This window comes from Sciurus vulgaris (genome assembly GCF_902686455.1).
Source record: "Sciurus vulgaris genome assembly, chromosome: 11".
Lineage (NCBI taxonomy): Eukaryota > Metazoa > Chordata > Mammalia > Rodentia > Sciuridae > Sciurus > Sciurus vulgaris.
The window spans coordinates 103752746-103780684 of NC_136472.1; the positions used below are offsets into that span (position 1 = coordinate 103752746).

Genomic DNA, 27939 nt, shown 5'->3' on the forward strand with positions numbered 1-27939 from the left:
CTAGCACCGGAAAAACAAACAAACAAAAAAAACCCACCAATATAAATGACATTAATGTTTCAAAGTCACAAAGATTTACTGTCCCCAGCTGAAGGTCTACATTTAAGTGACAGTTCCCCAAAGATCAGAATAATAGCTAACATTTATACTGCTCTCCAGGAAATAGTACAGGAACTCAATGCAATATGATATTAATTCAGACTTCAAATGTACCATTTCTGTGCAATCACGGACAAACAACAAAATCAAGTCAACTTTGTATTTCAATTAACTTCTTAGTTGAAGGGTAGACACTAATAGCAGCTAATTCATGGAATTTTTGTGAAGTTTAATATTATCCTTATTAATTGCTTAATAATTTGACTTTTTTTTTGGTACCAGGGATTGAACCCACGGGTGCTTAACCACTGAGTCACATCCCCAGTCTTTTAATTTTTATATATATAATATATATAAAATTATATATTATATTTATATAAATATATATTTATATCTATATTATATATTATATATATAACATTTAGAGATTTAGAGACAGGGTTAATTGTTTAGGGCCTTGCTGTGTTGCTGAGCTGGCTTTGAACTGGCTGGCAATCCTCAGGCCTCTCCTGGCTAATAATGTGCTATTAATATGTATTCTACCCTTTCTCTTCTTCCTTCTACTGAAAATTGTAAAATTCTCTCAACATAACTTAAAAGCTAATTGTTAACAAAGTACCAAAATCTGAAGAACTAACAAAAGCTATTATTTTTTTAAAAGATAATTGGGTCGCTTGGAATCTATTCATGAATTTCCTTTGTATGGGTGAGAATGAGAAAGGCAGTCTCAGTGAATGGAAAGCTTCAGTTACACGTCAGCCACCGGCTTCAGAAGGTTAGCAGGGGGTGGAAACAGGACCCAGGAGTGTGTTAGTGCTTGTTGGCTCCGCCGCCACCGCCTGGAGCCAGGTGGGTTAAAAGTTAACCCACTCAGTCTGTGGCTGAGCCCAGTCCCGGTCCCGCCCCACCCAGGTTGCTATTGGAGGAGACGAGGCCAGGGGCGGTGCCTGCGCCAGGGGGCGGGGTCTACGGGTCCCGACTGCAGCGGGTACGCTGGTCTGTCTTTGCCCTTGAAAGCTTTCCTTGCTGTTTGTCTGACCATGGCTGTGTTGGCTGCAATTCTGCACTGCAGCGTCCGTGGGCGCAGCCCTCTGCTTCGGAGGCTGATGCAGGTGAGGTAGGCTCGTCCTTCGGGTTGTCCTAGGCCCCACGGTGCCCTGACCCAGGATTCGGGGAGCTGGTTTCCCGCTTCAGAAGGTTCCTGCCCGTAAAGGTTCCTTCCGGCGGCTCCCGCGGGCAGGGCGCAGCCTTAATCGTAGGTCCCAAGGGAGCTACTCAAGGGACGTCTTGGCCCCAAAGCTGTATAAAGGCATCGACAACGTGCGCTTCTTTGCCCAGGATCTCCGCGTCATCATCGTGATTGCTGTTTCTGTGCTAATGTGTTAACCGCCGAGCTTGGATTTGTGCTGGCAGGAAGGCCCAGAGTTGCCCCCCCACCCCCACCCGGCCGACCTGCGGGCAGCAGAGAGATGAGCCTCTTTGCAGAAGGATGTAACTCTTTCCGAGATTCTCCTTAATGTGGGAGCATTAGAGAGGTTTTCTTTTCTTTTTATCATAAAATGTAAAATCTGGTCTTACAAGGGGTGAGGCTTTGTGATATTAAAAAGAGTTCCTATTCAGAAGTCCCTTACAACAGTGAAAAAATGATTGCTTAAATAATAAAGGGAATAAATTTTATTTGGTATGTAAGAGTATACTGAGGGCGTGCGGAGGGCTGGGTGCCTTCTTTGGCTGTTGTGTTTAGGGAACACAGTAGTAGACTCTTGAAAGAACTTATTTTCCATATGTTCAAGCAAAGGAGACTGCATCTCAGATACTGCCTGGTAAACCCCAAGAAATTGGTAAAGAATTTCAGGGTGTGGGTGGTGAAGTAAGCTTTGAAATCCACTTCCAATTCATGTGGGTACCGTTGAAATATATGTATATATATTTGTTGTTTTGTTGTTTGTTTAATATAACCAGAGGTATGAAGAATTAGCATGTGGAGAAAACTAGTATTATCTGTCTGGACATAGAGTAATGTGTCTTGAACCAGGGAACTGTTAATAAGAACTGAAAGGGAGCAGCATTATGCAAGAGATTTTGAAAGAATAATATAGGACTTGCTAATTATGGAGTGAGGATAGGGAGCCAAGGGAAAAGGAAGAATCTAAAATTAATCCTGGGTAAAGCTGGTGCCCACCTCTAGGCCTAGACACTCTAGAGACTGAGGCAGAAGGATCATTTGAGGCCAGGAGTTCCAGACCAATCTGTGCAACTTGTTGAAACCCTGTCTTTAAAAAATAAGGAACCAGGTGTGGTGGTGCACGCCTGTAATCCCAGTGATTTGGGAAACTGAAGCAGGAGGATCTCAAGTTCAAAGCCAGCCTCAGCCACTTAGCCAGGCCCTGTATTAAAATGGAAAAGGGCTGGGGATGTAACCCAGTGGTTTACTGCTCCTGGATTCAATCCCTGGTACCAAAAAGGAGAAGAAAAAAAAAAAAAAATGAAGCTAAGACAGTCCAGAGGTGAGCACCTGTGGTCCCAGCTACTCAGGAAGCTGAAGCAGAAAGATTGCTTGAGCCACGTAATTCCAGGCCAGCCTAAGCAACATAGACCCTGTCCCTTAAAAGAAAGAAAGAAAGAAAAAAAACCCTGAAGGTTATGTAGCATATAGTATGTGGCTTGTGCTCTCTCTCTCTTTTTCTTTCTCTTTCACGCTGGGTTTGAACCCAGGTCCTCCCATGAGCTAAGTATGTGTTCCACTGCTAAGCTATACCCCTAGCTTACATTCATTTTATTGTACCCCATAATCATTTATATTGAATGTTACTGGAATTAAGTAATCATTTACATAACCTTGGAAATCTGTTTTAACAGGATTTTCAATTTTCTGTGCCATTTTGTGGAATGGAATTTGACATCTTGACCATTACATTGACTGTTTCATCTTTGCCTTCAAATACAGTTTCCCTTATGCTCAACAAACCTTTATTGACTTTATTGAAGTTTGTTGTCTTTCTACCTCTAATTACTTTTCTTTTAAGAACATTTTTTTAAAATTTATCTTTTAATTTTTTACAGACTGCATTTTGATTCACTGTACACAAATGGGGTACATCATTTCATTTCTATGGTTGTATACGATGTACATTCATACCATTTGTGTATTTTAAAAATTAAATATTTAAAAAATTTTTTTAGATGTTGATAGACCTTTATTTTCTTCATTTATTTTTATGTGGTGCTGAGGATCCAACCCAGTGCCTCACAGGTGTTAAGCATGTGCTCTACCACTGAACCACAACCCCAGCCCTCTTATCACTTTTCTCTCTTGTCAAAGGAATAATCTACTCATCACTTCCCATTTATTTTATATCTGTTACTCTTTAATCTTCTGCAATTAAATTTCTGTACCACTCAACTGAAAAATACCAATTTTTTTTTCTCTGTGTGTTTCATATTTTCTGTCTTTACCTTTATACTGTAGATAATCCTATTGGTCACCCTCTTCTTCATTTTTTTTTTTTGGTACCAAAGAGTGACTGAACTACATTGCCAGCCTTTTCTTTTGGGTGCTGAGGATTTAACTCAGGGACACTTGACCACTGAGGCACATCCCCAGCCTTATTTTGTATTTTATTTAGATATAGGTTTTCACAGTTGCTTAGTGCCTCATTTTTGCTAAGATTGGCTTTGAACTTGGGATCCTCCTGCTGAGCCACTGGGATTACAGGTGTGTGTCACCATACCCAGCTCACCAGCCCTTTTTCTTTTTTTTGTTTTGAGTCAGGGTCTCACTAATTTGCTTAGGGCCTCCCTAATTTACTGGAGCTACCCTTGAACTTGCCATCCTCCTGCCTCAGCCTTCGGAATCACTGGGATTATAGGCATGTGCCACTGCACCTGGCCTTCATCACCCTCTTCTGAAACTCCTGTTCTGTACTTTGATTCAGTTTTATTCTGGTTCTCTTTTCTTCTCTCTCTCTCTCTCTCTCTCTCTCTCTCTCTCTCTCTCTCTCTGTGTGTGGTACTGGGGGTTGAACCCAGGACCTCACATGTTAGGCAAGTGCTCTGCCACTAAGCTACTTCCCTAGCTTTTAATTTTATTGTATTATTATTATTGTTGTTCTTGTTGTTGTTATTTAATGTATGGTATCCACTCAGGGACTTGTGTATGCCAGGCAAGTGTTCTACAATGAGCTGCATTCCCAGCCTTTATTGTACGTTGTACATTGCCAGTGCTATTCTCCTTCTTTTAATACTCAAACTTTAAAAACATTTTCTTTTAATTGTCATTCCTGGGCCTGTTTGCTTCTAGATTCATTTCTCCTCATCCCCTATTTTGTCTATTATTTCTGTGAGTTGACCCTTGCAGATCATTTCAAATACTTTGGTTTCCACCCCTGACCTCTGACTCCTTGGATTTGGGTTCTTCTTTGTGTTTTTCTTCTCGTGGTCCTAATATACCAAGTGTGTGAGTGCCTTCCTTTTGCTAATTTTTGTATTGTCTATCTTCTGTTCTCAGCTCTTTTAATCACCTGTGTATTTCATTCCCTGAGCTGAATTCTGTTTCACATAGAATTGTTTCTGTTTCTGGAGCTGCCTTCATTGGTTTTGCTCCTTTCCTATTCCCTTACAAATCTGGGCATTCCACAGCCTCAGTCCTTGGGCCTTTATTTTTTATACAGGCTGAAGCAATAGTCAGAATGTTTTAGTAATCAAACAAGTAGTGAGAGTGATGTGATAATATAGACAGAAATGGAGAGATTCAGAAATGGTAATGTGTTAGAATTTGTTGCCCTTAATGACTGACCCTAACCCCAGGGACACTCAGGCTCCAGATCATGCTGGACCTTGTAGGATAAGGTTGAAAGTTTTGATATCATTCCAAAAGTAATAGAAAAATCATCAAATAATTTTAATCAGGGAATGTTGTGATCTGATTTACATATTTAAAACTTGATAGAGAGTTAAGTCAGGGAAAGCAGGAATAAGTAGAATGCTGCCCATAGGAGCAAGAGATGGTGGCTTGGACTCGGGGCCGTAGAGGAAATTGAAGCAGAGTAGAAAAGTTTAGGTATATTTTGAACACAGAATTGATAGTATCTGTGATAGATATGGTTGTAGGAGTTGTGATAAAGGAAAAGATGGTGATTTTGGCCTCAGCAACTGAGGTAGGGAATACTGAATTCCTAAGGGCGGAAAGTGAGAGATGACTTAGGCATTCAGTTGAAGCCATCAGGTTGGCACCTGGGTATATGAGTCTGGTGGTCAATTAAGAGGACAGAACTAGAGAGATAGAAATTTGGAAGTCAGCTGGGCACTTTGGCATATGCCTGTAATCCCAGAGGCTCTGTAGGCTGTGGCAGGAGAATCACAAGTTCAAAGCTATCCTCAGCCACTTAGTGAGACCCTAAGAAACTTGTGGAGACTCTGTCTCAAAATAAAAAATAAAAAAGAGTCTGGGGATGTGGCTCAGTGGTTAAGCACCCCAGGTTCAACCCCTGGTACCAAAAAGAAAAAAAAAAAAAGAAATTTAGAAGTCATCAGTACATAAATGCTGCTTAATGATAACTTGATATGATTATTTAAGAAGACGGTGAAGTTAGAAAACAAAAAGGACTTGAAACAAAGTCCTGGGGCACTTCAGCACATAAGAGGATGGAAGGGGAAAGTGGAAGTTGAGATGGTAAAGGGCACTGATAAAAATATAGCTAGTTAGGCCAGGTGTGGTGGTGCATGCCTGTTCCCAGCAACTTGGGAGGCTGAGGTGGGAGGATCACAAGTTTGAGCCAGCCTCAGCAGCTTAGGAAGAACCTAAGCAATTTAGCAAGACCCTGTCTCAAAATAACAAGTAAAAAAACAGGCTGGGGTTGTGGCTCAGTGATAAAGTGCCCCTAGTACCAAAAAAACCAAAGCAAACAAAAGTATATGTATGTGTGTGTATGCGTATGGTGATTGATTATACATATTACCTCATTCTCACAACAACTTGTGGAGGGTATTTGAGAAAACAAAGGTGAAGTGAATCCAAATAACTTGCACAACAGTACTCAGCTAGTATGTCCAGGCTCTTAACCACTCTGCATTTTAAAGAAGAAAGGTCAGTCAGATGGTGGGAGGTTGAAATGATCTTAGTAAAATGTGTATTTTTATTTTTTATTTACTTTATAGGTATCTATTTTTATTTATTATAAATATATATTTGTACCAGTATATGGCATAATTCCATAAAAAAGTACATTGATGGCTTTTCTTATATTTGGTATGGTGAAGCGCCCAAAATGGTGAGTAGAGCTATTTATGTACATGAATGAATTTCTATATTTTAAGTATGTATATATTAATGGTTATGTGTCTGCTTATATGTTTCATACAGATACCTTTGTGTTTGCATGTAGGTAGATATTTATTCAATAGGTCTGTTTTTGTGGAGAGGTTATTTGTTCTCAGCCTAACCTTGATGATCTTAGAGATAGCTCTTAAACTTCATAGAGCTGCTGGTCCAAAGTCTGTGAAGTATTTGATTTTGCTGTATTGACATTGTTAACTTTGGGTTGGGGATGCAGCTCAGCTCAGTGCTGGAGCACTTGCCGACATATGTGAGGCCCTTGCTGAATGGGTTGAATAGTAAAAAGAGATGTTGACAAACCTTTCTTGTAACAGGGATCTAAGAAATGAGGTGAAAGTTTACTGGAAATGTGGGTCAAAGGATATCTGTTTTTTTCTTTGTTTTTAGTTGCAAGGAATCAGCCCATTTGCATGCTTATGGAATCAAAGGACAAAGGAAAAATGATGTAGAGAAGGAAAGGACAAATGAGGCTGAGGAAGGAGGAGCTCAAGTTTGAGGCCAGTTCCATCAGTTTATCCAGGTCCTAAGCAACTTAGTGAGACCCTGTCTCAAAAAATAAAAAATAAAGGGGCTGGAGTTGTGGCTCAAAGGTAGAGTGCTTGCCTAGCACCTGTGAGGCACTGGGTTGGATCCTCAGCACCACATAAAAATAAATGTATAAAATAAAGGTATTGTGTTCATCTACAACTAAAAAAAAAAAAAAAAAAAAAGAAAGGGCTGGGAATGTGGCTCGTTGATTAAGAGCCCCTGCATTCAATCTGTGGTACAAAACAAAAAAACAAAAACCAAAAACCCCAAAAACAAAACCGAACCACCAACTTGAAAGAAAAGTAACTTAATAAACAAGAAACAATATTCTCTTTCAAACCAGCAAAGGGAAGTTTTGTTTTGTTTCTATGATGTTGGACTTGCACATGTTTAGAGTATACACTCATTAAGTTACCCCTCAGCCTAGAGAGGCCTTTTTTTTTTTTTTTTTTTTTTTTTAATGGTGCTGGGGATTGAACCTGGGGCCTTGTGCTTTCAAAGCAAGCACTCTACCTACTGAGTTATATCCCCAGCCCCTAAAAAGGACATTTTTGAAGAGATATAATAGGCAAACTCTTAGATGCCAGATATGAAATCAAGTGCAGCTTGTCTTGCTAGAACCTGAACTAGAAGATAGCTAACCAAAGAAATCTTTTTTTGCCTCTTGTAATGTGCCACGTTTTCCTGTTCTCTGATTATGTATGTTCAATTTGCTTTGTGCTCTGACATCTACTTTTACATGACATTTGGCAGTTACAGTGCTGACTAGCTGACTGTTCAGTTTATGTGTCCACCATCTAGCTGACCCAGTCTCTGAGGGTGCCAGTGAGAGTCAGTATAATTCATTCTTAGTCCTGGGAGCTCTGGTCAGAGACAGCTAAGGGAATTGCCTTGTAGGGTCTTAGTGATCCCACTTCTGGATCCCTTTGAGAAAGGAGTGTGGTTGGAGAGGCAATGACTGACATATTTACTATGTGTAGAAACTTTTTATTCAAAGTTAGATCACAGATAATGTATTAGCATCCCTTAGATAAATAGGTTCTATATAAGCAATAGCTCAAATTATATGATATGTGAAAGGTAGGCTTGTTTTTACACAGCTGATACTGACAAGTACCTCTCTTGAGTGATGCTCTTGGACCTTGCCTATTTGAGCATAGATATGTCTGCTGCCTGTGGAGAGTAGTGCACACTATCACTTGAGTTAACATGTAAAGCTCAGGAGAGTAAAACAAACCTTTCTAATCTCATGACAAACTTTATGAAGTACAAATATAGGGTTTGGGAATGTAGCTTGGTGGTAGAGTACTTGCATGTACAGGGCCCTAGTTTTGATCCCCAGCACTGCAAACAAACAAACAAAAAACAAATATAGAATAACAGACAAGTTTTATTTATTTCAGGGTCTGAACAAACATAGCTTAATAAGAAGAAGTAGCATTTATTGTGTTAACATGAAATTTAAATCTAATATTTGTGGAACTCCTGCCTGAAGCATTTCAAAGGATTTGAAGGTCACTGCCAGTGCCAAGGAATCTTTCTCCCCTGAACCTTGGGGATAACGTGCTTATTTTTATGTCATTCTGGTAGTTCTTACCAAATTCGGTCCAAGGATATGTACAGGTAATTTTAACATTTCTTCTCCAGATGATTATAATGCTGCTTGAGTGTGAGGTTCATATTTTATAGATCTTAAAATCACCATAATGCCTTTTTAAGGTAAGTGATCTCAAAATGTCTGTTAAGCAGGTGAAGAATCAAATAGTTTTATGCATGTCAGTCATATATTACTGACAAAGACCTTGAAGTCCTCTTTGAAATAAAGAATATACTGAATATTTGTAATGATGGCATTTTAAAATTAAGACAAAATTATTATTATTTTTGTGGTGCTGGGGTTAGAACCCAGGGCCTTGTGCTTGTGAGATTAGCACTCTACCAACTGAACTCTATCCCTAGCCCCCAAATTATTTTTTTGATATATTTTTTTAGTTGTAGATGGACACAGTACCTTTATATTGTTTATTTTTATGTGGTGCTTAGGATCAAAGCCAGCGACTCACACATGCTAGGCGAGTGCTCTACCACTGAGCCACAACCCCAGTCTGATAAAATTTACAGCAAAGTTGTTTACATGAAGTTTCCACATAAAAGTGATTATGCCATCATATTATCCATAGAAAAATTCTGTTCTCCCACTGCCTAGAAAGACATGCTGTCTTTAAGATGCCATGTGTGTGTACATGTTTTCATCCTAACGCTATGAAAACCAATTTGGGGAGGTACTATGTGGTATTGTGGATGTCCCTGTTCATAATTCCTACTTAGCAAATCAACTTTTTGTCTGTTCTGTGTTATAAATTGGAAGTTTTTAATTTTTACATCCACTTAAGACAAAGCACATTTAATGTGTAAAAATTTAAATTCTTGGGTCATCGAAAGTTTAGATTTTTGTTGATTTGTTTATTACTCTGTTTGTAAAATATAATTGCCCACTTTGTCAACTATAAGATTATTCTAAAAATAAGCTGTCATTTTTGAAGATTTGTTATGCTTCTGATTTCACATGGTAAAAAATTTTATTCTTTGTTCTTTGTCCTGAAAATAGTTCAGTTTTGGATCAGTTAGGTCTCTGGACTGTGTCCTACTTTTTCAGGGTTTTTCTTGTTGGAATTTGTTCCTAAGAACAGTGTAGAAGTTAGATCATTATACTTTTTTTTTTTTTTCTTTTTTCCCTATCCCCAGGACCTCTCACAATGCTAAGCATCCACTCTAACCCTGGGCTATACCTCTAACCCTTTTTTACATTTTCAATTACAGAATTTATCTGCTGGGCACAGAGGCATACACCTGTAATCCCAGCAACTCGATAGGCTGAGGCAGGAAGAGTTCAAGTTAGCCTCAGCAATTTAGCGAAGCCCTGTCTCTAAATAATTAAACATTTAAATAAGGGCTGGGGAGATGGCTCAGTGTTTAAGCACCCCTGGGTTTAGCCCTGGTTTTAAAAAAAAAATCTGGTAATACAGACCATATTTATATGAGATGTGTTTGCCTCATATAAATTGGAGACATTTGTTGGGAGAAGTTGGGGAAAGATAGCAAGTTTTACTTACAAAATTTTTTTTAAGCAATGAAAATGTTTTTTGGTGAAATTCTAAGATTACATAATTTAAAACAGATTTAACTCAAAACTGCATTTTTGAAAGGCTGTACTTAGAAGTTTTAAAGTGATAAACTCATCAGAAGTTAATACATACTTCCAATGAACAGCTAATCAGAATAGTAGCATTTATATGCAGAATACAAAAAACTGAAAAAGCATAATGAGGTAGAAAGACATAACTTGTATCACTGCAAATTATAAATTAATTTATATAACAAATATTTATATTACAGGAAGTAAGATACATGGAGCGAAGTTATGTATCAAAACCAACTTTGAACGTAAGTATGAATTGTGCCTTAAAATTTCAAGAATTTAAAGGAAATATAGTCAATTAAAATGCATGTATTTATGACTTGAGTATATATGAAGGTCAAGAGAAGATTATGCAGTAGTTAGAATAGCCAGCTATTCAAATATTAAACTCTTAGATTATGATAAATATTTCAGTCTGTAATTTTTGGTATTTCTTCATATTCTACTGCAAAACACCTTTCCCTTGAAAATGGGTAGTGGTCTTCCTTTATTCTCAGGAATACTTGTGTACTTGGCACAATGTGGAGGCCACATGGAAGATTCATAAGAGAGGGGCTGGACCAGCTGTGGATTGGACAAGGGAGGGGCCCTTTCTGTTTGATATGGTTCCTAATGTGACAGTATCTTTCTGTCTAATGCTCTAATTTATCTAGGAGTGTAATAAGAGATTAAGGAAGACAAGTGTGAGGAGACGTTTGTTTAGTGGGATTTTATAGCATTTAAGAGAACTTTTTAATATACTTTTTCTTATTATTAAAAAATTTAATAACAATGAATCAAACAACATTACCCTATGTAAATTTATGATTACACAAATGGTATGCCTTTACTCCATGTACAAACAGAGAAACAACATGTATCCCATTTGTTTACAATAAAAAAAAAAAAAATTTAGGGCCTGGGGTTGTAGCTCAGTTGGTGGGGTGCTTGCCTGGCACGTGTGCGGCACTGGTTCAATCTTCAGCACCACATAAAAATAAATAAAATAAAGGTATTGTGTCCATCTACAACAACAACAAAAATAAATAAAAATTATAGCTTGTCATGTGTGTTGGCACGTGCTTATAATCCCAGCAACTTGGGTCTCTGAGGCAGGAGCATTGCAAGTTCCAGGCCAGTCTAGGCAATTTAGCAAGACCCTGTCTCAAAATAAATGATAAAAAGGGTTGGGGATGTATCTAAGTGGTTAAGCACCCCAGAGTTCAATCCCTGGTATCATAAATAAATAAATGAATGAATAAATGAACAAATGAACGCTCTGTCTTTCTTAGGTGGTATTGCCCCATCTAGACTACAGGTCTTGGTTCCTATCCCAGAATTCCTTTTAGTAAGCATGTCTTTTGGCTAGGGTCATTATGTAGTTAACATGAGTAAAGTGAAGATATCTTAATTTTTTTTTTTTTTTTCGGTGCTGGGGATTGAACCCACGGCCCTATGCTTGTAAGGCAAGCACTCTACCAACTGAGCTATATTCCTAGCCCTCAAGATATCTTAAATTTTTGACTGAGGAGTAGAATCTAAACTTAAGCTTCTGCCCTCAAACCTCCTGGAGAGAACTGGGAAGAATCTTTATGTTCATTTTAGAATTTGTCTTAGGTTTTCTATTAAATCATAAAGTGTTAGCATCAAAGTTTTAATATTGATTTTAATATTGAGTTTATCTCAATCTTTGATAACTAATTACTCATATTACTCATTCACAAAAAAAAATTGTTTTAGATCATATTTAAATTATTTAGCTTAATGAAAGGTGATTTTTTACCATCTTGTCTTGCCAGGAAGTGGTTATAGTAAGTGCTACAAGAACACCCATTGGATCCTTCCTCAGCAGCCTTTCCTCACTGCCAGCCACTAAACTTGGTTCCATTGCAATTCAGGGAGCCATCGAAAAGGCAGGTTAGTAGTTGCTTTGCTTTTTGTGTTGAGGGAGAATGATTCAGTGGAACACATTTTTTTGCACTTACTGCATACAATGTAGCTGTAAGAAGTGCAGTAATGCCTACATTTCTGAATTTCCTTGTATGGTGGAGTTAGGAATGAAAATAAACTGATAATAAAAAGAAACCATTCCTGCTATGTAATGTCATGTACCTTATTAGGTAATCACTAATTATTAAATTGAATAAAATATGGAAATGTCTTTTTGGTGTATTTAAAAGGAATTCCAAAAGAAGTAGTGAAAGAAGCATACATGGGTAATGTTCTACAAGGAGGTGAAGGACAGGCCCCTACGAGGCAAGCAGTATTGGGTGCAGGTACTAGTAATATATTTTTGCTTTTATACTTAAAATATTCAAAATGACAAAATGGAGGTCACTTCATCTTAAAACGATAAATGCATAATATAATATTTATAGACAAGCGGGCAGAAGAAATTTTGCAGATTGTAATTAACATGCTCTATTCTATTACTTTTAATTCTGTAATTGTGTTTGAAAAGTGAGTGCTGCTTTTTTTTCCCTAAGTATTACTTATTTTGGTTTTAGGTCTACCTGTATCTACTCCATGCACCACTGTAAACAAGGTTTGTGCTTCAGGAATGAAAGCCATCATGATGGCCTCTCAAAATCTCATGTGTGGACATCAGGTAAGAATCACCTTTTAAAAATCTATTAATTAAAATAACATTGTTCCAAAAGACACTAAAATCTAAATGCATTTATGCTTTAGAAATGAAATTCCTGGGGTTAGGGAGTGGCTCAGTGATACAGCATTGCCCAGCATCCATGAGGGCCTAGGTTTGATCCCCAGCATCACAATAACAAAATTAAAAAAGAAATTTTTATTATAAGAAAAGTTAATGTGTTACTCAGACTTTCAGGAAGGAGTATGTAGATTTGCAACTCTGTTGAAATATGTGTAAAAATGATAACTTAAGTGTTTGAAAACATGGTTTTAAGCCACAGTATCTTAGTTTAGAATGACTCTTAAGAGCTTGTGAGGGGTCTGGGGTTGTGGCTCAATGGTAGAGGTCTTGCCTAGCATATGTGAGGCACTGGGTTTGATTCTCAGCACCACATATAAATAAGTGAATAAAATAAAGGTCTATTAATATCTAAAACTTTTTTTAAAAAAAGAGCCTTTGAGATTCTAGATGATTTAATCTTTTTTTTCTCCCTGTAGTGCTGGGAATTGAACCCAAGATATTGGGCACACTAGGCAAACTCTTCTGCAATTGATGACTTTTTAAAAAAAATCATTTAAAAAAATCAATTTAAAAAAATCATTTTAAAAAAATCAATTTTTTAAGGGTTTTGATTACAAAAGAGAACAAGGGGCTGACTTGGGAATCAGTAATTGACCGAGCCCAGGATTGATGACTAATTGGTAGTTTCTATAGTGTCTGGATTCACTGGTTAAATTTGTAGGCTTTCCATTTGCTTTGTTTGTCTAGATATTGTTTTTATTACATTAAGCAGGAGCTAGGCTGCTAAGCAAATATGTGCTGTGATGTTAGGAGTCTAATCAAGATCTAGACTCGAATTTTTTTTATCATTTAAATTTTTTTTTTTTATTTTTACAGACTGCATTTTGATTCATTGTATACAAATAGGGTACAACTTTTCATTTCTATGGTTGAAGTAGATTCACACCATTCATGTAATCATATATATACATAGGGTACTACTGTCTCAGTCTATTATCTTTTCTTTCTCTACCCCCTCCTGCCCCATTTTCCTCTACACCATCCAAAGTTCCTTCATTCTTCTCCACCCCTGTCCCCCCCCGCCCCTTGTTTTGTATTGTCATCCACTTATCAGAGAAAACATTTGGCCTTTGGTTTTGTGGGCTTGGCCTGTTTCACTTAGCATATTTTCCAACTTCATCCATTTACCAGCAAATGTCATAATTTTATTCTTCCTTATGGTTGAGTAATATTCCATTGTGTATATATACCACAGTTTCTTTATACATTCATCATTTGAAGGGCATGTAGGTTGGTTCCACAACCTACCTATTGTGAATTGAACTGCTGTGAACATTGATGTGGCTGCATCATTGTAGTATGCTGATTTTAAGTCCTTTGGGTGTAACCAAGGAGTGGGATAGCTGGGTCAAATGGTGGGTCCATTCCAAGCTTTCTGAGGAATCTCCATACTGCTTTCCAGAGTGACTGCACCAATTTGCAACTCCACCAGCAATGTATGAGTGTGACTTTTTTTTTTTTTTTTTAAAGAGGGACACAATACCTTTATTTTATTTTTTTATGTGGTGCTGAGGATCGAACCCAGTGCCTCACACATGGGAGGCAAGCACTCTACCACTGAGCTATAGTCCCAGACCATGAGTGTGCCTTTTCCCCCACATCCACGCCAACACTTATTATTGCTTGTGTTCTTGATAACAGTCATTCTAATTGAAGTTAGATGAAATCTTAGGGTGGTTTTAATTTGCATTTCTCTAATTACTAGAGATGATGAGCACTTTTTCATATATTTGTTGATCACCTGTATATCTTCTGTGAAGTGTCTGCCCATTTCCTTAGCCCATTTATTGTGTTCTTTGTGTTTTTGGTGTAAAGTTTTTTAAGTTCTTTATAAACTTTGGAGATGAGTGCTCTGTCTGAAGTGTGTGTGGAAAAGATTTTCTCCCACTCTGTAGGCTCTCTTTTCACATTATTGATTGTTTCCTGTGCTGAGAAAAAACTTTTTAGTTTGAATGTATCCCATTTATTGATTCTTGGTTTTATTTCTTGCACTATGGGGGTCTTGTTAAGGAAGTCTGGTCCTAAGCCAACGTGATAGAGATTCGGGCCTACTTTCTCTTCTATTTGGTGAAGGGTCTCAGGTCTAATTTCTAGATCCGTAACTTTGAGTTGAGTTTTGTACAGGGTGAGAGATATGGGTTTAATTTCATTTTACTGCATATGGATTTCCAGTTTTGCCAGCACCATTTGTTGAAGAGGCTATCTTTTCTCCATTGTAAGTTTTTGGCACCTTTGTCTACTATGAGGTAACTGTATTTATGTGATTTTGTCTCTGTGTCTTCTATTCTGTACCATTGGTCTGCCTGTCTGTTTTGGTGCTAATACCATGCCATTTTTGTTACAATTGTTCTATGGTAGAGTTTAAGACTCACAGAATTTTTATCAGATTCAAGCCCTTCATTTTTCAGGTGATGAATGTGAGCCTGAGAGCCACAAATACAGAAATAAGGCCAGAGTAAAAAACAAAAACAGGTCTTTATTCCTACTTAGTGTATTGTAGCCTAACAAGGTATAACACAACCAGGACAAAAATCAGTTGTAAGGTCTGAAAGTTATTTTCTTCACATATATACAAGAACCACAGTTATGTGTGCTCTTTGCTGTGTTAAATCATGTTTTGCTGTTTTCAGTTAGAAAGCAATTCAAAGGGGAAAAAAGATGGAGTGATATCTAAAACTATTGTACCAGATACTTTATTATGAAAGATACACACACACACACACACACACAATGCAAATGACATAAATTGAAGAGTAAGTTTTCTTTTTCCTTACCCCTGACCCCTGAGTCTCATCACTTTGGTTATTCTGCCACTAGTTAGAATAACTGTGGACAAGTTGCTTAACCTCTTTGTGGCCCACTTAATGTCTTATAGAGACGTGTTAGCACATGTGATAGTACTTTTTTTTTTAAGATTGGTTCTTTTTAGTTATACATAAGAGTAGAGTCCATTTTGATAAAATTATACATGGATGGAATTTATCTTATTCGGATTAGGGCCTCAGTCTTGTGGATGTACATGATGGTGGGATTCACTGTGGTATATTCATATATGTACACAGAAAAATTAGGTCAGATTCTTTTCACTGTCTCTCCTACCTCCCTTATTGTGGGTTAGCTTCCACATATCAGAGAAAACATCTGCCTTTTGTTTTTTTGGGATGGCTTATTTCACTTAGTATGACAGTCTCCAGATCTATTAATTTACCAGCAAATGTCATTCTTCTTTATGACTAATATTCCAATGTGGATATATACCACAATTTCTTTATGCATTTATGTGGTGATGGGCATCAAGGTTGGCTCCATAGCTTAATTATTGCAAATTGTGCAGTTATAAACATTGCTGTGGCTGCGTCACCATAGTATGCTGATTTTAAATCCTTCGGATATGTACTGGTTCAAATTCTATTGAAGTGAATAACCATAGCATATTCTATGGCTCTTTACCAAATGGACGTTTAGGTTGTCTCCAGTTCTTCAGCTTGAAATATGCCACAGGATACAAATATACCTGTGGGCTTTTTTTGTTTTTTTCTTCCTTCTTCTTTTCTTGTTATTTCTGTTAGAACCCAGGGCATCATGCATGCTAGGCGAAGCAAGCATGTTACGACTGAGTTACATTCCCATTTTTTAAAAATTTGAGACAGGTCTTGCCAAGTTGCCCAGTATGGCCTTGAACTTTTGATCCTCCTGGCTTAGCCTCCTGAGTAGCTGGAATTCAGGTGTGCACCACTGTGCCCAGCTATTATTTGTGTACTTATACTTAATTGAACACCACTGATACAGTACAGTTTAGTGGTTATAAATGCAAAATCTGGAGCTTGACTAACTTCAAGTACTAGTTCTGCCACTTATTAGCTGAGTATCTATTCCTATGACAGCACAAGGATTGAGTGATGAATAAATGATTTAAAAAACCTCTTCATGTGCAAATGTTAGAAAAATGCTGAGTCAGAGAATTTTAGTATTTTTGATAATTTCAAAGTCTTTCCAAAGAAAGTTTTTCCAGTTATAATTTCCAAAAGTTGTGTCTGTTTGCCGACATCTTTACCAACATTGAGAATTACCAAGTCCTTGTCAAAATAATGGATGAAAAATGTTCATGAGATTGTTTAGAGTTCCAAAACTGTGTTCAAGGACAATCTTGATTTACTGTGGTTCTCTAGCAAACACTATTTGTATTACATTGACATATCCTGCCACATACTTAAAGGTACATTGTTGAAAAAAATTCAAACAATAAAATTACCTGACATTATTACATCAACCATTTTTAAAACAAAGTTTGGCTTGTACAATGTTGATGAAATTATCTTATAGTGCACTATTTATAAATACATAAATGTCCGTGTACTTTTACAGTGATAGCCACTGAAAGAACAAAGACTTTTAAAAAGCTAGACAGATTCCTTTTCATTCCAGCTGCCTCTTTTTGTAATACCAACTCTAAAAGCTACTGTGGTCAGTGTCAAATTCATCACAGCAGCCCTTTCTGAACCAGTAGCAGATGATGAAAATGTGATAATCTTCTGCTCTACTTTTGGTGCTTTTTCATTAATTCACTTGTGGCACTTAACCTGTGGCAGGTCTTATACTTCAACCCATCAGTCATCACCATCATGGTATCTAGGTCTTTTTTGTAACTGCAGCCTAGGAAGAGGTGGTTGGCTCAGACCGTGGAGAGGGACAGCAGCTGGTCCAGGTAGCAGAAGACGTAGGGTGGTTTATGTCAGGCAGGTGGTGCAGGATGAATTCCAGGTGGGCCTTCTGTTGCTTCTTGCTCTTGAACTAGGGGTAGAGCTGTTTGGAGAAATTGCTGCCCCCAGCACCCCTGAAAGCAACTCCTTATACCATGGCAGACACCTTGTCATCCACTACCTGAAATACTTTGAATTAGTATTATTTGAATCATTTGTTCATGTATTCAGTGACTTAATTAAATATTTAAGGAATTTAAAAATTGTCAATTTTATTTGTAATGAAAAATAATTTTTTAAAAAATACTTTTTTTAGTTGTCAATGGACCTTTGTTTATTTATTTATATGCAGTGCTGAGGATTGAACCCAGGGCCTCACACATGACAGGCAAGTGCTCTATCACTGAGCCACAACCCCAGCCCCTGAAAAATAATTTTTACCTTATTTTCTGTCATTTATTATTGCCATCATCCCCATAATATAGTATTTCTTTCTTTCTTTTTTGGTACTGGGGATTGAACCCAAGGACACTTAATCACTGAGCCGCATCCCCAACCCTTTTTAAAAAAAGTTCTGAGACTAGGTCTCGCCAAGTTGCTGAGGCTGGTCTTGAACTTGGAATTCTCCTACCTCAGACTCCCAAGTTGTTGGGATTACAGGTGTGTACCACCATACCTGGCCAGAAAATAGTATTTCAGGTGAGGGAGTAAAACAGATGAAAATTAAGAATCTCCATGTTTTAGAATAGGCAAAATATTTAGGTTTGCTTTAGAACTTCTATTTGTCTTTATTCCTGATTGAAGACTGAGGATTGGCTTTAATTTTTGTTTATACTGTTTTATATTAAACTACTTATTAAAATTATCTTATAATGAAAATTTCTTTAGTTGATTTGTGAAGTAATGACAGATTAGTTAATATTTATTAAACTTCTGTCATCTAGATAGGGGTCCAAGGAGGTCCCTTTAAGGGGGCAGCAGAACCTCAACTTGTCCTAGGTGGGTTCTTGATTTATACTGCTGAAAAGAATTTCAGGACACACCGGGCATGATGGTGCGCACCTATAATCCCAATGACTCAGGAGACTGAGGAAGGATCACGAGTTCAAATCCACCTGAGGAACTGAATGATACCCTGTCACAAAATGAAAAAAGGGATGGGGCTTCTCAGTGACGCGCGCACGCACACACACACACACACACACACACACACACACACACACACACACGTGCATGCCAAAGGCAGTGTGCAAATGCTCCTTACCTCTCAGAGAAAACTGATCCATCCAGAGTTGAACTTTCCGTATGTATGATGATCCTGGAAAGAAAAGTGCAAGGTCCCTGGCACACTTTTGTGAAAATCAAATCCTATGTCAATCATTTGATATTTGGAGTTCAGAATGTTTCTTCTTGGTTAAGCAGTCTCAGCTGTAAATCAGTTGTGAGCACAACGTGCAAGTCAGTCTTTGAGTCCAGGGACATTTAAGTTGGTGATATTTTTGTTCTAGTTGATCTGGTACAAGCATGCACTGGATTTAATGGCTGATCATGCTTACGGATTTGGGTCTCCATGCACTAATGGTTTCTTATTTTCACACTGAGAGTCCTCTATCTCATTTCTATGTGCCAGGTGCCAAGGACATAAAAAATGATAGGGGTTCTGTCCTCAAAGGAGCTTAGCCAATAAGGGCTAACGTATCATCATAGCTACAATACAGTGGTACATTAATAAAGCATTATATAGTAATTGGGAAAACACAAAAGGGAAACTGTTCTAGAAGGTATAGAAGTAGTCAGGGAAAATATTATGTGTCTGGTTTAAAGGAAATGTAGGCATTTTACACATTGTTGGATTGATCAGTGAGTTGGGATACATACATATGAGTATAGTATAGTTCTTTGTGACTTGATGTGTAGGTTCAGGTTGTAAGATTGACAAGGGAGGGGGAAGATAGACTGTTACTAAGAGTTATTTAAAATGTGAAATGATCGGACATGAATTCTAGGCAGAATGACTCAGATGAGTATAGATGATGCCTTGGTGCAAGGAAAGGCAGCATGTCGGAAGATCAAGTGGAAACTTATTATAGCTATACCAGAAGGGTAGGTGATTTCAATAAAGAAAGTAGAAAGGTTAGTTCCATGAACTGAGGTAGCTTCTAATCTTTTAGAAGACATTAAGTTTTTAGCAGTGTCAATGAAATGGTTAGAAGGTAAGAATTTCCTAAGATGATCTGTACATGAAAGATACTTTGGCATTTTTGTTTTTAAATTTTATATTTTTGTGGTACCAGGGATTAAACCCAGGGGTGCTTAACCACTGAACCACACCCCCAGCCCTTTTGTATTTATTTTGACACAGTGTCTTGCTAAGTTGCTGAGGCTGGTTTTGCATTTGTGATCCTCCTGCCTCAGTCTCCCAAACCACTGGGATTAGAGGCATGTGCCACTGCATCTGGCATGGCCTTCTTAATGATGTCTGATTCTAATCTTCTTATTACATATTTTAAACCATTTGTTTTTCATCAGGATCAAGTAGTTAAGGGTACTCATAGCCAGGTGTGGTGGCACATACCTGTAATCCAACATGGGAGGCTGAGGCAGGAGGATGGCAAGATGGAGGCCAGCCTCAGCAATTTAGCAAGGCCCTAAGCAACTTACTGAAATGATGACTCCAAATAAAAAGGGCTGGGGACATAGCTCCATGTAAAGCATCGCTGGGTTCAATCCGCAGTCCCCCCCGCCCAAAAAAAGGCACCCATCATGTAACAAATGGTTAATAAACCCATGTTAAACGCTCATTTGTTGATAGATATATGAAGAGTACATTTAGCTTGTAGACTTGTAACTCTGTGAAGTGACATTGTTTTGTGTTTCTGAGTAGGATGTGATGGTGGCAGGTGGGATGGAGAGCATGTCCAATGTTCCGTATGTAATGAACAGAGGAGCAACACCATATGGTGGGGTAAAGCTTGAAGATTTGATTGTAAAAGATGGACTAACTGATGTCTACAATAAAATTCATATGGTAAGTACTGCTTTTTAAATAAGGAATACCATTTAATATACAGTGCTTGATTTTTCCTTATGTATTTAAAAAACTGAACTAAAAGATGGGTACCATAAATGTTGATTTTAGCCATTTGTTCTAGGGCAATATTTTCTATCCCCACTGCATCAACAGGGTTCAGTTTTTATATTGCCTCATACTTGCATAGGGATTTTCTTCCAAACAAGCAAAAAAGTCAATGTAAAGTATTTGAAGATAATGCATCTCTTATCTAGTACAGAAGAGAGTATACTTTAAGAAATTAAATTTAACTGGTAATCGCTATGCATGGTTAACAGACACTTTCTAACTTACACAAACTTAATTAATTTTTAAAAATTCCACATTTATCAGGGTAACTGTGCTGAGAATACTGCAAAGAAGCTGAATATTGCACGTGATGAACAGGATACTTATGCTATTAACTCTTATACCAGAAGTAAAGCTGCATGGGAAGCTGGAAAATTTGGAAATGAAGTTATTCCTGTCACAATTACAGTAAAAGGTAGAGGGCGAATGCTCCAAAATAGATTAATTTTTAGTCTTTTTTTCCTTCTTTTATATGTTGCTGGATTTATTTTAAATTAGTATGTTACCATTCCTTTAATTTCAGCTAAGTACAACACTTCTGGTTCTGGTTTAAGGGGGGGGTTGCCAGTTCAGGGGTTGACATATATTAACCCAATTTAATGTCAAATTTCAATCTAATAAGATCCACTAAGTATTGTTTGTTTATGGTGCTGGCAATCAAACCCAGGGCCACATATATGCTAGACACTGTCATTGAATTACAACCCCAGCCCAAGCCTGTTTTTAATTTGAGGAATGTATTTACTAGAACTCTTTCTTGTGTAACAACATATTAGTTTTATGTTTAAAAAAAAAAAAAAAAAAAAAAAAAAAAAGGATGGGGATTTATATTAGAAGACTACTAGGGGTGGAGGTACTTCCCAGAACTGAAAGGTGAATGAGAGCAACCAGTCTGCTCTGGGGGCTTCAGGGATTGCAACTAGCCATTTATACTGTAAATAAAACAAAGAAAACTCCCCAAAGACGTTCAGCACTTTTAAGACATTCTTTCCGGTTCTCTGAAGGTGCTGCCTCCATCTCTATAGTGTCACATCTGTAGGGCTCTCAAAGTAGAAAGAGACCTTCTCCCCAACTCCAACAGAATAAACTCTACAGTGCAGACTCATTAACTTAGTTTAGGTTACATATCCATTCCAGAAATGATTATTGTGTTCTGGATGACATAATGCTAGTTTGTCCAATGTTGGCCAGAAGACTACCCCTGGAATTGGTGATCATAGAAGGGGGCTGAGAGAGAGAAGATAATGGGATGGGGATGTATAGATTTAAATTGCATGAAGCTACTTAATAAACTCCTCTTTATGACACTAACATGAGATTATAGATAGTAGATTCTAGATGAGCATTTTCTCAGGATGGTTTAAGGCATGCAGGAATATAAAGGGAGGCATGGACCACTAGGCACCTTGTTCAGTAGTTTCCTGCTGAATGACTGTTTTGAGTAGTGATTGATTACTTAAAATATTTTTGTTTTAGGTAAACCAGATGTAGTTGTGAAAGAAGATGAAGAATATAAACGTGTGGATTTTAATAAAGTTCCAAAGCTGAAGACAGTTTTCCAAAAAGAAAATGGTTAGTAAGAAATCAAACCTAAGAAAAAATGGAATTAATATACTATATTTTTATTCTTCAAATTGCCTAGGGATTATGAAAAAGTAATTTTCAAAGCACCTAGATGTTAACTTTTTTGTATGTGTGTGGTGTTTGGGGTAGAATTCAAATCCTTGCATATGCCAGGAGTGTTTTACCACTGAACTACATCCCCAGCCAGGATGTCAACATTTTTAATGTATCAGATTAAAGTAAAAGTAATAATAACTCAAAGTATCTTAAATTACTTGTTAATACCTTTAATATATAAATCCTAGCAAAAACACTGTGTAACATGAATATAGAATTGTTTCTCATATGCTCATCTTGAAAGTTTATTGTGAACTGAAAGTCAGGTTTTTACGTTTAGTGTCTGTAAACTCCTTAAGGACTAAGATAATAGCAGTATTTTTCATTCATTGGTGTATCACCAGTGCCTGGCAGGTAGGGGATCCTCAATAAGTAATTGTTGAATATTGGTGCAAATAGGATCTCAGTTTTTTAAATACCACTTTTTTTTTTTGGTGGTGCTATTGCTCAAACCTGAGGCCTCCTATATGCTAGGCAAGCATTTTACCACTAAGCTAATATTCCAGGCCATTTTATTTTTTCAGACAGGATTTTACTAAGTTACCGAGGCTGTCCTCGAACTTGCTGTCCCTCTTGCCTCAGTCTGCCAAATGGCTGGGATTACAGGTGTGTGCCACCACACCCTACTCCCAAATTGTTTTAAAATCCTATAAGATCAGGTTGCTGGGTTGTGGCTTAGTGATAAAGTGCTTGCCTAGCATCTGTGAAGTACGGGGCTCGATCCCTAGTAGCACATAAAAATAAATAAAATAAAGGTATTGTGTCTATCCACTACTAAAAAATATATACATTTACACACACACACACACACACACACACAGATCCATTCTGCTGCTTTGAAGTTGGAATGGATGCAGTTGTGATAATGATCTGAAATTAGTTTTTCTCCTTTCCCGATTGAATTTCTCAGTTTCAAGTACCACTGACCTCTTTTTTTTTTTTTTTTTTTTGGATGGGGGATTGATCCCAGTGGCACTTTACCACTCAGTTACATTCCCAGTCCTTCTTTTTTTTTTTTTTTTTTAATCTTATGATGGGGTCTTGCTAAGTTGCTGAGGCTGGCCTCAAACTTGGGATCCTCCTACTTCAGTCTCTATTCATGGGTATTACAGGTGTGTGCCTGACTGTTGACATTTTTTAAAAACAGCTTTATTGACAGTTTATATATCATAAAATTCTTGTTTAGAATGTACAGTTCTGGGGCCAGGGATATAGTTCAGTGGTAGAGTGCCTGCCTACCATGCATGAAACTCTGGGTTTAATCCCTAGTACAGCCAAAAAAAAAAGAAAGTTTTGTGGTCTTTAGTGCTCATTGACATTTTAAGTGATTCTAGAGGAAAAGAACCAATTTTGACACTGATTTGGAAAATATAAATAGCAGTATATATCCAATATATTCTGGATAAAGGAAGATTCTACGAAGAAAAATATGAACTGGTCCCTATCTTTGAAGAATTGTTGACCAGCATTTATCCAGTGCCACTGTGCATGTTTCCAAGCTGGCTCTGAGAAGGCACTCTTTTATATTAACTTTGTGTTTCCTGAGGGTGGGATAATCTCCAGCCATATTAGTAATTTCTTCAAACATTTAATAACCCAGAAAATATCCTGTATTTGTTAAATTGAACCAAATGAATTCAATGTGAAGGAATATTTTGACTTCATGCTCATTGTTGCTTTCAGGTACAGTAACAGCTGCCAATGCCAGCACACTGAATGACGGAGCAGCTGCTGTGGTTCTCATGACTGCAGATGCAGCCCAGAGGCTCAATGTGAAACCACTGGCAAGAATAGCAGGTAGATGGTCTAAACTTGTTTATTCCTAAATTTCTATAAGTTCTTCCTGAAATCAAGTTTCCTTATTGGTAATACAAAGTAATGGAGTTAAGATTATTTTTGTCTATAGTTGTACTTTGTGACACAATTTAACTGATAAATATTTCATTTGAATCTGAAACTCCTTTTAATACTTTTGTTATAATGTGCTTTATATAAGAATACACTTAAACCAAATCCTTTCCTGTCCTATAAGACAAGTAGGAGAAAACCAGGTATATGTTTTATCTGGAGTGGCAGCCAGGCAGAATTAAAAAAAAAAAAAAAAAGGGGGGGGGTGGGGATTAGAAGTCTAGAAATAAGAAATAAGTGCTAGATGTTCTGGCACTTATTAACTGTATGGTTCTGGGTGAGCTCTCCGTAGGCCCATTTTTACCTTTAAAATCTGCCTTGGCTGGAGATGTTGTTCCATGGTAGTGTTGGCCTATCAACTGCAAAGGCCCCAGGTGTGATTCCCACACAGAGGGAGGAAATCTGCCTTGCTGTCTTCATTAGGACTTGAAAGATGTTACTTTGTTAGTTTACAAAAAATCTTGGAATTTCATTTTTTTTTTCTTCTTCTTCTTCTTAGCTTAGATCATGGTGTTTTTCCTTTGTGGTGGTGGGATTGAACCCAGGGCCTTATGTGTTCTACCACTGAGCTACATCCCAGCCCCTCGATTATGCTACACCCAAATCCCTAGGTTTTTTAACCTCAGTATTACTGATACTTTCCACTAAGCGATTCTTTGTTGTGGGGGCTATTCTTTGCATTCTATCTGTTATAGCAGCATCCTTGGCTGTTGTGATGACATCCTACTTGTTGTGATAACTAACCAGTGCCAATGTCCCTAAAGGCAAATTACCCCTAACTTTCTCCCCACAAAAATCAATGTCTTAAATGAGTGGAATAATTTTATAGTGTAGAATTTTAGAAAAGGAATATATTTACGTATATTATGGGGGTTAGGAAATGTGCATTTAAAAGATCTGCTGGGCTTTGGGTGTTTGTGACTAAGATTTTAACAGTCTCTCCCCCCCCCAACCCCCAATAGCATTTGCTGATGCTGCTGTAGACCCTATTGATTTTCCAGTTGCACCTGCATATGCCGTTCCTAAGGTGAGAAAAAAGTCAAGGGTCTATATACTTCATTATGCCAACTTATGGTTAGCGCATACTAAGGTCACAGTTTTTAGACTTTAAATGTTACTCATTTGCAAAAGCAGAGAGCTTGGTTTCAAATCTTCCCACTTCTGAAAATAGTAACAAGGATAACAAAATAAAAAAATCCAACACACAATCTTCAGCAGAATACATGAAAATTATATAACTAAATAACTTGTAGGTATGATGCTAAATGCACATACCTGGTACAGTAACCACAAATGAGGAGGTTGGTGAGGCAAAGAAAAGGGAATGCTAATGGTCCTGGAAATAGTATTCAAAGCAAATAGTCACTCCCAAAAGGTGTCTTCATCCTGAAAGGGAATTACTGGTATCAGGACTGAAAGAATAAAACTAGATATAAAAAACATGTTCCAAATTGTATGTGCTATCAAAGGCAGAACTCACAAAGCCCTCTGGAAAGGTACTAAGGGGGTCACAGGAAAAGAAAGAGTGTTGAGGATTCAGGGATCTCAGAAGCCTCCAACAAATATTCCAAGAAAGGGCCTCACCCTGAGTGTGCACTTCTGAGAATAGCACCCAGATAAAAAAAGGAAGCAGAGCTGGGTGTGGAGGCGTGTACCTGTAAACCCAAAAGCTCAGGAGGCCAAGGCAGGAGGATCGCAAGTTTGAAGCCAGCCTCAGCAACTTACTAAGGCCCTAAGCAACTTAATGAGACCCTGTCTTTACATAAAAAAATAAAAAGGGCTGGGGATGTGGGTCAGTGGTTAAGTCCCCTGGGTTTAATCCTTAGTACAAAAAAATTAAATAAATAAAGGAAGCAGAAATAGAAGGAGTAAGAATAGAGAAGGATCTGAAAAAGAGTGTGGGGTGGGAGAAGTGACAGGTCTGTCCAGAAGTGGCAGATCTTACAAAGGAGGATTACAACTTCTGAAAGGGAATCCATCAGATTAAAAAGCACAATGATAAATTTATTTATTTATTTTTTTGCGGTGCTAGGGATTGAACCCAGGGCCTTGTACTTGTAAGGCAAGCACTCTACCAACTGAGCTATCACCACAGCCCAAAAAGCATAGTGATAAATTTCTAAAGAAAAAGAGCACCAGGAATATTTTATAAAGGAATTAACAAAAGAATAATCACCAGGAAAAAAATGCCTTCCTACATGGCTGAGGGATGACCACAATAGCATTGTATGATGAAATGCTTTACAAAACAAATATCTGGGTCCCCTATAACTCAGCAACAAACAACACAAACTGCAGGGGATAGAAGAAAAAAAAAAACCCATACATACTAAAAGAAAGTAATATGCCTCCTTCACTTGACAGACCAAAAATATATGAGTAAGGAAGATCTTAAGAATATATAAACAATTATAAGCGCTCAAATAGAGAATAAGCCTTTTCAAGCATTTGTGGGATGTTTCAGGAAATTAAATTCTCTGTCTCCCCCAAATAGACATAAGATAATGCAAACAGGACTCTGATTTTAATGCAGTTAAATGAGAAATTTAAAAATTCAAAAATGAAAGGATTCTTTCAAAATTAAAAAACCCTCCAATTTAAATAGCTTAAATCAAAGGGAAATAAGAACCAAAATTAAGAGACTCTCAAGAAAGCAATGAAAGTAAGTTTTCATTGCTATTGCTAATTATTGAACACCATCTTTCTCTTAAAAAATTTTAGGTTCTTAAAGATGCAGGATTGAAAAAAGAAGACATCACAATGTGGGAAGTAAATGAAGCCTTTAGTCTGGTTGTACTAGCAAACATTAAAATGCTGGAGATTGATCCCCAAAAAGTGAATATCAATGGAGGTGCTGTTTCTCTGGGACATCCTATTGGGTAAGTAAAATATTAAAACTACATTCAGGTTAATATCTGGCTGTATTTCTACTCAAACTTAATCTACTTCATAATTTCTACTGCTGTTGGTTCAACAATTTTCCTCCCAATCCATCCTTCAAAGGCAAACACTGTTTCTGAAAGAGAATATCCAACAGTGAAAACAGACCTGTCACAACAAATATGCCACATTATTTTATGATAAATAAGAAACTAAAGATGAATGTCTACATTCAGGCTTTTAGAAGAGCTGTCACCCTTCCTGAAACAAATCTCCTGAATTTAAGAAAACTAGTTAAATTCAGCTATAAGTAGTAGCTAATAAGGTTTTTAAGAAGTTAGTTTGGAATAGAAACATTTTCTGGTTAGTCATAAATTCTGTTCTTCATTAAAGAACCAAATGCTTTTTTAATCCTAGGATGTCTGGAGCCAGGATTGTTGTTCATTTGGCTCACGCCTTGAAGCAAGGAGAATATGGTCTTGCCAGTATTTGCAATGGAGGAGGAGGTGCTTCTGCCATGCTGATTCAGAAGTTGTAGACATCCTCTGCTATTTAAGCAGACACCCTGTATTCACCAGAAAGCCTGCTGAAATCAGTGCAACTCTGTTGGGTCAGCTTATACCGAAAATAAGCTATTTCATTTTTTATTCTTTTCTATTTTATTTTCTAGGAAATAAGAAAAATAATCACATCCTGAAAACTTTGGAAATTATAATAAAATTTTTCCTTTGCTTTAATTTTGGTAATCTTAAAAAACTCACATTT

At 37.4% G+C, this 27939-nt stretch overlaps 2 protein-coding genes across 5 annotated transcripts in view; one reads left to right on the plus strand and one right to left on the minus strand.

Moving 5' to 3' along the window:
- The first annotated feature begins 1046 nt into the window (after nt 1-1046).
- Nucleotides 1047-27911, plus strand: ACAT1 (acetyl-CoA acetyltransferase 1). Its single transcript, XM_079101625.1, has 12 exons — nt 1047-1211; nt 10358-10405; nt 11939-12056; nt 12320-12415; nt 12647-12747; nt 20452-20595; nt 20971-21121; nt 22183-22278; nt 24070-24183; nt 25257-25321; nt 27016-27173; nt 27592-27911. The coding sequence occupies exons 1-12, from the start codon at nt 1140-1142 to the stop codon at nt 27710-27712; spliced, it is 1284 nt and encodes a 427-aa protein (XP_078957751.1). The 5' UTR covers nt 1047-1139; the 3' UTR covers nt 27713-27911.
- The window catches only part of NPAT (nuclear protein, coactivator of histone transcription), a 72029-nt gene continuing 59521 nt past the window's right edge, over nt 15432-27939 (minus strand). Inside the window, exons 20-22 of one of the 4 annotated variants that reach the window (XM_079101574.1) lie at nt 25570-25680; nt 18832-18995; nt 15432-17748 (exon numbers count right to left, since the gene is read on the minus strand). The gene's annotated coding sequence lies outside the window, so the exon portion shown is untranslated. Of the gene's footprint in view, nt 17757-17829; nt 18996-25569; nt 25681-27939 lie in introns of those variants that run through there. The other 3 variants (XM_079101575.1, XM_079101577.1, XM_079101576.1) reach the window with 3 other exon arrangements.

Excerpts from the sequence above, each read along its gene's own strand:
- ACAT1 (XM_079101625.1), top strand. The coding sequence starts at position 1,140 with ATGGCTGTGTTGGCTGCAATTCTGCACTGCAGCGTCCGTGGGCGCAGC. Across the intron at positions 10,406-11,938 it reads TATCAAAACCAACTTTGAAC|GAAGTGGTTATAGTAAGTGC; the intron begins GTAAGTATGAAT and ends TTGTCTTGCCAG. Across the intron at positions 12,748-20,451 it reads ATCTCATGTGTGGACATCAG|GATGTGATGGTGGCAGGTGG; the intron begins GTAAGAATCACC and ends GTTTCTGAGTAG.